At 50.3% G+C, this 11,894-nt stretch overlaps 1 protein-coding gene across 1 annotated transcript in view; it reads left to right on the plus strand.

The window, feature by feature from the left end:
• The first annotated feature begins 2,992 nt into the window (after positions 1-2,992).
• CGN (cingulin) overlaps positions 2,993-11,894 on the plus strand; it is a 35,732-nt gene continuing 26,830 nt past the window's right edge. Inside the window, exons 1-3 of the mRNA XM_053966734.1 lie at positions 2,993-3,099; positions 8,303-9,351; positions 10,364-10,455. Coding sequence (XP_053822709.1) covers positions 8,317-9,351; positions 10,364-10,455 — 1,127 coding nt within the window. The 5' untranslated portion in view covers positions 2,993-3,099; positions 8,303-8,316. The remainder of the gene's footprint in view (positions 3,100-8,302; positions 9,352-10,363; positions 10,456-11,894) is intronic.

An 11,894-nucleotide genomic window follows, 5' to 3' on the forward strand; every position in this document is an offset into this window, starting at 1 on the left:
AAGGAACGGGATCATTCCCAGTTATCCCAAAGGGACGGGATCATTCCCCATTCCCAGTTATCCCAAAGGGACGGGATCATTCCCGTTATCCCAAAGGAATGGGATCATTGCTGGTTATCCCAGAGGAATGGGATCATTCCCCATTCCCAGTTATCCTGAGGAATGGGATCTTTGCTGGTTATCCCAAAGGGATGGGATCATTCCCGTTATCCCAAAGGAATGGGATCATTCCCCATTCCCGGTTATCCCGCGGCGTTTCCGCACTCGGGAATTGTATCCCGCGGGCTCCGGTTCCAAGGGCTCCATTTCCCTGGAAACCGTCACCGGATCCTGGCGGGGCGTGCTGGGAACGGGATTGGGATTCCCCCGGGGGCGGCTGGAACGGGATTTCCCGGGATTTGGGGTCGATTTCCCGGGATTTGGGGTCGATTTCCCGGGATTTGGGGTCGATTTCCCAGGATTTGGGGTTGATTTCCCGGGATTTGGGGTCGATTTCCCGGGATTTGGGGTCGATTTCCCATGATTTGGGGTTGATTTCCCGGGATTTAGGGTCGATTTCCCGGGATTTGGGGTCGGTGGTTAACGCGGGAACTCTGCCCAGGGCTGGGCTGGAATTCCTGGAATTCGGCTCCGGAGGGAGCGCTGGGAGCAGCTCCTCAGGGATGATCCCAATCCCAAATCCTCAGGGATGATCCCAATCCCAAATATTCCCGATCCCAAACGGAGATCCCTCTCCCGACCCTTTTCCCAGGTGAAAGATCCCATTTTCCCCAGGTGACAAATCCCACTCCCGACCCTTTTTCCGGCTGAAAATTCCCATTTTTCCAGGTGCAATTCCCTCTCCCCCCCATGATCTCCGCCCCTCCCCGGTTTCGGGTTCCCAGGAAAAGCGGGAAAAACTGGAAAATCCGGAAAAGCCGCTCCTGGTTTTCGGGCGCGGCTCCAAATTCCCGGACTTTGGCCCCAAACAGCGCCCGGGGGGGGAGGAGCCGAGGGCGGAAGTTTGGGAAAGATTCCCAAAAAAAAAATTCCTCCCGGAGGCAAAAAAAAACCCGGGATGGTTTGGGATAATTAATTAGGGATAATTTGAGATCATTTGGGGTAATTCATTTGGGATAATTCGGGAATTCTTTGGGATCATTTGGAGCTCGATTTGGGCCCCAGGGACTCAGGAACGAAGCAGAATTTTGGGAAAACCTCACTGGGATCATCCGAAATATTGGGAAGATCCCAACCCAGCAATTTTGGGAATATTTGGGGGAAAATTTGGGATTTTTTTTTCCTTCCTTTCCCACTTTTGACCAGCTGGATTTTTCCCCTTCCCTTTCTCCATTCTCAAAATCCCAAATTCCTTTTCCTCCTGCAGGAAGAGGGGAAAAAAAAAATCCTGGAAAAGCAACTCCAGGTTTTTTTTTTTATTATTATTTCCCCCAGATTTCCCGGCCGCTCCAGGAATTACAAAACGATTTTTTCTGGGTCGGAGCCACAAAGGCTCTTTGTGCTTCCATGGATCCCGGCCAGCCAGAAAATTCCCAAAATTCCCCCCTTCCAGAGGGGCCTCTCCTGATTTTTCCCGACCCAATCCCCAGGGAAAATTCCCATTTTTGGGTTTTTTTTTTTTAAGGCCCTAAATTCCCTTTTCCTGCTTTCCCCCTTTTGGTTTTCCAGGGAAATCCCCGAAATTCCGGTTTTTTCTCAGCCCCAAAATTTGCATTTTCCTGCTTTTTTTTTCCCCATTTTTTTCAGCCCCAAAATTCCCTTTTCCCATTTTTTTTTTCCGTTTCAGTTTTCCAGTGAAATCCCAGAAGAGCCAATTCCTGTCCTGGATTTCCTCATTTTGGGGAATATCCGGGGAATCCAAATCCTCTCCCGGTTTTTTCAGGAATTTCCGATCCTCTCCCGCTTTTCCAGCCCTCCCCCCCATTCCCGGTTTTTTTCTGGAGCCATCTGGGAACGTTCCCAACCCCCCCCCATGGATTCTCCACCTGCTCCGGAATGGAGCTGGGCTGGATCCAAGGGTTTGGGGTGGATTCTGGGATCTGGGATGGATCCTGGGATCTGGGATAGATTCTGGAATTTGATACGGATCCCAGGATCTGGGATGGATCCTGGGCTTTGATATGGATCCCAGGATCTGGGATAGATCCCAGGATCAGGAATTGATTCCGGGATCTGGGATGGACCCCGACATCTGGGATGGATCCAAGGGTTTGGGCTGGATTCTGGGATCCGAGGTGGATCCCGGGATCTGGGATGGATTCCGGGATCAGGGATGGATCCTGGGATCTGGGATGGATTCCGGGATCAGGGATGGATCCCGGGATCTGGGATGGATTCTAGGATCAGGGATGAATCCTGGGATCTGGGATGGATTCTGGAATTTGATATGGATCCCGGGATCTGGGATGAATCCCGGTATCTGGGATGGATCCTGGGATCTGGGATGGATCCAAGGGTTTGGGGTGGATTCTGGGATCCGAGATGGATCCTGGGATCTGGGATGGATTCCGGGATCAGGGATGGATCCCGGGATCTGGGATGGATTCTAGGATCAGCGATGGATCCTGGGATCTGGGGTGGACCCCGGGATCAGAGGTGGATCCTGGGATCTGAGAGGGATTCTGGGATCTGGAATAGATTCCGGTATTTGATATGGATGCTGGGATCTGGGATGGATTCTGGGATCTGGGATTAATTCTGGGATCCGGGATGGATCCTGGTATTTTATATGGATCCTGGGATCTGGGATCCGGGATGGATCCCGGGATCTGGAATGGACCCTGGGATCTGGGATGGATTCCAGGATCTGGGATGAATTCTGGGATTTGATACGGATCCCAGGATATGGGATGGAATCTGGGATGGATCCTGGGATGGATCCCAGGATTTGAGATGGATCCCGGGATCTGGCATGGATCCAGGATCTGGGCTCTGGGATGGATCCCAGCCCTTCCCGCTGATCCCGACCCTCCCCGGCCCTCCCGAAGGTCTTCCCTCGATCCCGGAATTCCCGTCGGGATCGCTCCCGGCCCCGCCCCGGCCGCCCTTTGGCCACCTGGAAAAATTCCCGAATTTCCGCCGGCGCCGCTCCCTGCTCAGGTCGGTTCCTGGATTTCCTGGATTTCCTGATCCCGGGGATTTGGGGATTTGGGGATTTGGGAATTTGGGAATTCCACTCCCAGGATCCTTCCCCTGCGGTTCCAGGGATTTTGAGATTTCTGGGATTTGTGGGGATTCCAAAGGGACGGCAGAATTCAGGGATTTGGGGATTTGGGGAGTCAGGAATTGATGGATTTGGGAATTCTGCTCCCAGGATCCTTCCCCTGCCATTCCAGGGATTTTTGGGATTCCGGAGGGGCAGCAGGATTTGGCCTGGGATCCTTTTCCCCACCCCCATCCCCTGCTCTGCTCCTTCCCTTTTTGGGAATTTTTTGGGGATTTTTGGGATTTTCCCGGCACTTCAGACCCATCCCAGCATCCCAGCAAACATCCCAAAATCCCAACAAACATCCCCAAAATCCCGACAAACATCCCCAAATCCCAACAAACATCCCAAAATCCCAGGAAACATCCCAAAATCCCGACAAACATCCCCAAATCCCAACAAACATCCCCAAATCCCAACAAATATCCCAAAATCCCAACAAACATCCCCAAATCCCAACAAATGACCCCAAATCCCAACAAACATCCCCAAAATCCCGACAAACGTCCCCAAATCCCAACAAACATCCCAAAATCCCAGGAAACATCCCAAAATCCCGACAAACATCCCCAAATCCCAACAAACGTCCCCAAATCCCAACAAACATCCCCAAATCCCAACAAATATCCCCAAATCCCAACAAACATCCCCAAATCCCAACAAACATCCCAAAATCCCGACAAACATCCCAAAATCCCAACAAACATCCCCAAATCCCAACAAATATCCCCAAATCCCAACAAACATCCCCAAATCCCAACAAACATCCCCCAAATCCCAACAAACATCCCCAAATCCCAACAAATATCCCCAAATCCCAACAAACATCCCAAAATCCCAACAAACATCCCAAAATCCCAACAGACATCCCAAAATCCCAACAAATGACCCCAAATCCCAACAAACATCCCAAATCCCAACAAACATCCCAAAATCCCAACAGACATCCCAAAATCCCAACAAATGACCCCAAATCCCAACAAACATCCCAAATCCCAACAAACATCCCCAAATCCCAACAAATATCCCAAAATCCCAGGAAACATCCCCAAATCCCAACAAACATCCCCAAAATCCCAACAAACATCCCAAAATCCCAACAAACTCCCCAAAATCCCAACAAATGACCCCAAATCCCAACAAACATCCCCAAATCCCAACAAACATCCCAAAATCCCGACAAACATCCCAAATCCCAACAAATGACCCCAAATCCCAACAAACATCCCAAAATCCCGACAAACATCCCCAAATCCCAACAAACATCCCAAAATCCCAACAAACATCCCAAAATCCCAACAAATGACCCCAAATCCCAACAAACATCCCAAATCCCAACAAACATCCCCAAATCCCAACAAATATCCCAAAATCCCAACAAACATCCCAAAATCCCAACAAATGACCCCAAATCCCAACAAACATCCCAAAATCCCGACAAACATCCCCAAATCCCAACAAACATCCCAAAATCCCAACAAACATCCCAAAATCCCAACAAACTCCCGAAAATCCCAACAAACACCCCAAAATCCCAACAAACATCCCCAAATCCCAACAGACATCCCCAAATCCCAACAAACATCCCCAAATCCCAACAAACATCCCAAAATCCCAACAAATGACCCCAAATCCCAACAAACATCCCAAAATCCCAACAAACATCCCAAAATCCCAACAAACATCCCAAAATCCCAACAAACATCCCAAAATCCCAACAAACATCCCAAAATTCCCCTTCCCCTGCTCATTCCTCAGCTCATCGCGTCATTCCCGATTTATTCCCGCAAAAAAAAACCCCAAAAAAACCCCAAAAAACCGGGATCTGGGGCGGAATCGCGGCTTTTCCATCCCAAAATTCCCAATTTTTTTTTTTTTTTTTTCCCGGGGTTTCCAGGGGATTTCTGGGATCGAGGGTGGGGGAGGTTCCGTCCTCGCGCTGCTCCCAAAATGTCACCGCTCGTCCGAAAAACCGGGAATAAATTGGGGAAAAAACGGGAAAATCAGGGGAAATCGGGGAAAAAACTGGGGGGGGGAAAGACGTGTGAAAAAAAGGGGGGGGGATATGGGGGACACCGGGAAAAAATCGGGAAATCGGGGAAAAAACAGGAAAAAAACGGGGGAAAAATGGGGGAAAATGGGAAACTGGGGAAAAAAAAAAAATAAAATGGGGGGAATAGGGGGAAAAACCTGGAATAAAATGGAGAAAACTGGGAAAACCGGGATGGAAAAGTGGGGGAAAAGGGGGAAAACTGGGGGGAAAGCGGCAAAAACGGGGGAGGAACTGGGAAAAATTGGGAAATAACGGGGGAAAACTGGGAAAAATGGGGGGAGAGAAGAGGAAAAACGGGAAGGGAGAACCGGGGAAAAAAACGCGTGAAACGGGGAGGGTGGGGAGGGATAAAGGGGAAAAAGGGGGTGGGAAAAAGTGGGGAAAATCGGGAAAAATGGGGAGAAACCCACGAAAAGGGGGGAGGGAAGAGGAAAAACCGGGAGGGAGAACCGGGGAAAAAAGAGGAGAACCGGGGAAAAAAACGCGTGAAACGGGGAGGGTGAGGAGGGGGCAATAAAAGGGGGAAAAATGGGGGAAAAGTGGGGAAAATCGGGGGGGAAATGGGGGAAAAGTGGGGAAAATCGGGGGAAAAAGCGGGGGAAATGTGGGGAAAAGCGGGGAGGGAAGAGGAAAAACCGGGAGGGAGAACTGGGGAAAAAACCGCATAAAACGGGGAGGGTGAGGAGGGATAAAGAGGGAAAAAAGGGGGGGAAATGTGGGGAAAATCGGGAAAAAAATGGGGGAAAAGCCGCGAAAAGTGGGGGGAAAAGAGGAAAAATCGGGAGGGAAGATGTGGGGAAAAAAACGCATAAAACGGGGAGGGTGGAGAGGGGATAAAGGGGGGGAAATGTGGGGAAAATCGGGAAAAATGGGGAAAAACTCACGAAAAGAGGGTGGGTAAGAGGAAAAACCGGGAGGGAGAACCGGGGAAAAAAACGCGTAAAACAGGGAGGGTGAGGAGGGATAAAGTGGGAAAAGGGGGGGGGAAGTGGGGAAAATCGGGGAAAAATGGGGAAAAATCCGCGAAAAACGTGGCGGGGTTGTGGGGAGAGAAGAGGAAAACCGGGAGGGAAGATGCGGGGAAAAAAGAGGAGAACCGGGGGAAGAAACGCGTAAAATGGGGAGGGTGAGGAGGGATAAAGGGGGAAACCGGGGGTGGGAAAAAGTGGGGAAAAGCGGGAAAAAATGGGGAGAAACCCACGAAAAGGGGGGAGGGAAGAGGAAAAACTGGGAGGGAAGATGCGGGGAAAAAAACGCATAAAATGGGGTGGGTGGAGAGGGGATAATGGGGAAAAAAAGGGGGGAAATGTGGGGAAAATCGGGAAAAAATGGGGAAAACCCCCGAAAAGAGGGGGGGGGAAGAGGGAAAACCGGGAGGGAGAACCGGGGAAAAAAACGCGTAAAACGGGGAGGGTGAGGAGGGATAAAGGGGGAAACCGAGGGTGGGAAAAAGTGGGGAAAAATGGGGAAAAATCCGCGAAAAACGCGGCGGGGATGGGGAGAGAAGAGGAAAAACCGGGAGGGAGAACCGGGGAAAAAAACGCGCAAAACGGGGAGGGAGAGGAGGGGGCAATAAAGGGGGAAAAATGGGGGAAAAGTGGGGAAAATCGGGGGGAAAAGGGGGGGAAATGTGGGGAAAAGCGGGGAGGGAAGAGAAAAAACCGGGAGGGAGAACCGGGGAAAAAAACCGCGTAAAACGGGGAGGGTGAGGAGGGGATAAAGGAGGGGAAAAGTGAGGAAAATCGGGAAAAAATGGGGAAAAACTCACGAAAAGAGGGTGGGGAAGAGGAAAAACCGGGAGGGAAGACGCGGGGAAAACCGCGCGAAACGGGGAGGGTGAGGAGGGATAAAGGGGGAAGCCGGGGGTGGGAAAAAGTGGGGAAAATCGGGGAAAAATGGGGAAAAATCTGCGAAAAACGCGGTGGGGATGTGGAGAGAAGAGGAAAAACCGGGAGGGAAGACGCGGGGAAAAAACCGCGTAAAACGGGGAGGGTGAGGAGGGATAAAGGGGGAAGCCGGGGGTGGGAAAAAGTGGGGAAAACCGGGAAAAAATGGGGAGAAACCCACGAAAAGGGGGGAGGGAAGAGGAAAAACCGGGAGGGAAGACGCGGGGAAAAAAACGCATAAAATGGGGAGGGTGGAGAGGGGATAATGGGGGAAAAAAGGGGGGAAATGTGGGGAAAATCGGGAAAAAATGGGGAAAACCCCCGAAAAGAGGGGGGGGGAAGAGGGAAAACCGGGAGGGAGAACCGGGGAAAAAAACGCGTAAAATGGGGAGGGTGAGGAGGGATAAAGGGGGAAACCGAGGGTGGGAAAAAGTGGGGAAAAATGGGGAAAAATCCGCGAAAAACGCGGCGGGGATGGGGAGAGAAGGGGAAAACCGGGTGGGAGAACCGGGGAAAAAAACGCGCAAAACGGGGAGGGAGAGGAGGGGGCAATAAAGGGGGAAAAATGGGGGAAATGTGGGGAAAAGCGGGGAGGGAAGAGGAAAAACCGGGAGGGAGAACTGGGGAAAAAACCGCGTAAAACGGGGAGGGTGAGGAGGGATAAAGAGGGAAACCGAGGGTGGGAAAAAGTGGGGAAAATCAGGGAAAAAATGGGGGAAAAGCCGCGAAAAGTGGGGGGGAAAAGAGGAAAAATCGGGAGGGAAGATGTGGGGAAAAAAACGCATAAAACGGGGAGGGTGGAGAGGGGATAAAGGGGGGAAAATGTGGGGAAAATCGGGAAAAATGGGGAAAAACTCACGAAAAGAGGGTGGGGAAGAGGAAAAACCGGGAGGGAGAACCGGGGAAAAAAACGCGTAAAACGGGGAGGGTGAGGAGGGGGCAATAAAGGGGGAAAAATGGGGGAAAAGTGGGGAAAATCGGGGGAAAAATGGGGGAAAAGTGGGGAAAATCGGGGGAAAAATGGGGGAAAAGTGGGGAAAATCGGGGGAAAAATGGGGGAAAAGTGGGGAAAATCGGGGGAAAAATGGGGGAAAAGTGGGGAAAAGCGGGAAAAAACCGGGGGAAACGGAGGCAAAGGCGTTTCTTGCCGCCGGGCAGGCTCGGTTCCGGCCATGGCCGAGCAGCCGCTGGACCACGGCGTCCAGATCCGCTTCATCAGCGACCTCCGCGAGCCGCGGCGACCCCCGCGCCCCCCGCGCGGCCGCGGCGGCTCCTACGGCGTGGCCGTGCGGGTCCAGGGCATCGCCGGGCAGCCCTTCGTGGTCCTCAACAGCGGCGACAAGGGCGGCGACAGCTTCGGCGTGCAGATCAAAGGGGGACAGCCCCAAATCCCCCCAAATCCCCCCAAATCCCGGCCCCCGGGAGGCCCCGAGGAGGAGGAGGAGGAGGAGGAAGGAGTGGAGAGGGAATTTTGGGATGGGGGAAGGCGGGGAGCGCCCAGATTGTCAGCTGGGGAAAGTGCAGGGGGGTCTCCAGGGGTCGTCAGGTTTTTAGATGAGGAAGGTCCCCCGGGATCGCGGGCGCTCCCAAAATCCTGGGATGAGGAGCTAAGGAAGGCCCCCAAATCCCCAGAGCAGGAAATTCCTGGGGGATCGCGGGTGGTCCCGAAATCCTGGGATGAGGAGCTAAGGAAGGTCCCCAAATCCCCGGAGCAGGAAATTCCCGGGGGATCGCGGGCACCCCCGAAATCCTGGGATGAGGAAACATCGGGTCGATCTCGGGGCATCCCAAAGTTCTCGGATCAGGAGGCGGGAAGATCCCGAGATGCCCCAAAATCCTGGGAGCGGCAGCCGAAAATCCCCAAATCCTCGGAGGAGCTGCGCCGATCCCAATCCCACGGGGACCTCAGCGCGCCTTCTCCCAAAAACGGGGCAAAATCGGGAAAAGAGGATGCGGAAATGCCCCAAATTCCCGGCGATGTGGACACGGAGCCGCTGCGCTCCGTGGATTCTTTGATCACCAAATTCGACGGGAATTTGCCCCGCGGGCGAGCGGCGCGGAGGTTCCGCGGCCCCGGCGCCGCTCCCAGGAAGCGCTCGCAGAGTCTGGACGCGCGGAATTCCCGGGAATCCTCCGCCATCCCCCCGCAAATTCCCCAAATTCCCGCTGGGTTTGGGGGCGTGGAGAAGCAGAGCGTGGAGATGCAGGTATTTGGGGGGAAATTCCTAAAAAAAATTGGGGTTTTTTCCTAAAAAAATTGAGGGTTTTATATGAAAATTTGGTGTTTTCCTAAATAAATTGGGGTTTTTCCTATAAAATTTAAGGGGGGTTTCCCATTAAATTTGGGTTTTCCCATTAAATTTGGGGTTTCCCATGAAATTTGGGTTTTCCCATTATATTTGGGTTTTCCATTAAATTTGGGTTTTCCTATTAAATTTGGGTTTTCCCATTAAATTTGGGTTTTCCCATTATATTTGGGTTTCCCCATTAAATTTGGGTTTTCCCATTCAATTTGGGTTTTCCCATTAAATTTGGGTTTTCCCATTAAATTTGGGTTTTCCCATTAAATTTGGGTTTTCCCTAAATAAATTTGGGTTTTCCCATTAAATTTGGGTTTTCCCATTAAATTTGGGTTTTCCTATTAAATTTGGGTTTTCCCATTAAATTTGTGTTTTCCCATGAAATTTGGGTTTTCCCATTAAATTTGGGTTTTCCCATTAAATTTGGGTTTTCCCATGAAATTTGGGTTTTCCCATTAAATTTGGGTTTCCCCATTAAATTTGGGTTTTCCTATTAAATTTGGCTTTTCCCATTAAATTTGGGTTTTCCCATTAAATTTGGCTTTTCCCATGAAATTTGGGTTTTCCCATTAAATTTGGGTTTCCCCATTAAATTTGGGTTTTCCCATTAAATTTGGGGTTTCCTATTAAATTTGGGTTTTCCCATTAAATTTGGCTTTTCCTATTAAATTTGGGTTTTCCTATTAAATTTGGGTTTTCCCATTAAATTTGGGGGTTTTTCCAATGATTTTTTTTTTCCCTATAAAATTGGGAGTTTTTTTTCCCATAAATTCGGGTATTTTTTCCTAGAAAATTGTGGTTTTCCCCCATACAGTCATGGGGTTTTTTTTCCCCGGTAAAATTTGGGGTTTTTTTCCCCTCTAGAATGAGGGATTTGGGGTTTTTTTTGGGATTGAGGGTTTTTGTTCCCTCCCGGAAGCTGAAATCCACCCCGGACCTGCTGCGGGATCAGCGGGAATTGGGGGGCAGCGAAAACCTCAGCGAGCTCATCTACAGCATCCTAAAAGAGGGGTGAGCCCCCAAAACCCCAAAAATCCCAAAAATCCCCTAAAAATCCCCCCAAATCCGCCTAAAACCTCATAAAATCCCTTCAAATCCCCCCAAAACCCCAAAATCCCCTAAAATCCCCCAAATCCGCCTAAAACCTCAAAAATCCCTTCAAATCCCCCCAAAATAGCCCCAAAACCCCAAAAATCCCCTAAAAATCCCCCCAAATCCGCCTAAACCTCAAAAAAATCCCTTCAAATCCCCCCAAAACCCCAAAAATCCCCTAAAAATCCCTCCAAATCCGCCTAAAACCTCAAAAAATCCCTTCAACCCCCCCAAAATAGCCCCAAAAATCCCCCTAAAAATCCCCCCAAATCCGCCTAAAACCTCAAAAAATCCCCTAAAATCCCCCCAAAATAGCCCCAAAACCCCAAAAATCCCCTAAAATCCCCCCAAATCTGCCTAAAACCTAAAAAAATCCCTTCAAATCCCCCCAAAACCCCAAAAAATCCCCCAAAAATACCCCCAAATCCGCCTAAAACCTAAAAAAATCCCTTCAAATCCCCCCAAACCCCAAAGATCCCCTAAAAATCCCCCCAAATCCGCCTAAAACCTCAAAAAATCCCTTCAAATCCCCCCAAAACCCCAAAAATCCCCCAAAAATCCCCCCAAATCCGCCTAAAACATCATAAAATCCCCCCAAAACCCCCCAAAACCCCCAAAACCCCAAAAATCCCCTAAAAATCCCCCCAAATCCGCCTAAAACCTCATAAAATCCCTTCAAATCCCCCCAAAATAGCCCCAAAACCCCAAAAATCCCCCTAAAAATCCCCCCAAATCCGCCTAAAACCTCATAAAATCCCTTCAAATCCCCCCAAAACCCCAAAAATCCCCTAAAAATCCCCCCAAATCCGCCTAAAACCTCATAAAATCCCTTCAAATCCCCCCAAAACCCCAAAAATCCCCTAAAAATCCCCCCAAATCCGCCTAAAACCTCAAAAAATCCCCCCAAAAACCCCCCAAACCCCAAAAATCCCCCTAAAAATCCCCCAAATCCGCCTAAAACCTCAAAAAATCCCTTCAAATCCCCCCAAAACCCCAAAAATCCCCCTAAAAATCCCCCCAAATCCGCCTAAAACCTCATAAAATCCCTTCAAATCCCCCCAAAATAGCCCCAAAACCCCAAAAATCCCCTAAAAATCCCCCCAAATCTGCCTAAAACCTCATAAAATCCTTTCAAATCCCCCCAAAACCCCAAAAATCCCCTAAAAATCCCCCCAAATCCACCTAAAACCTCAAAAAATCCCCCAAAATCCCCCCAAAACCCCAAAAATCCCCCTAAAAATCCCCCAAATCCGCCTAAAACCTCATAAAATCCCTTCAAATCCCCCCAAAACCCCAAAAATCCCCTAAAAATCCCCCCAAATCCGCCTAAAACCTCAAAAAATCCCCCCAAAACCCCC

The sequence above is a fragment of the Vidua chalybeata genome, chromosome 29 (genome assembly GCF_026979565.1).
Source record: "Vidua chalybeata isolate OUT-0048 chromosome 29, bVidCha1 merged haplotype, whole genome shotgun sequence".
NCBI lineage: Eukaryota > Metazoa > Chordata > Aves > Passeriformes > Viduidae > Vidua > Vidua chalybeata.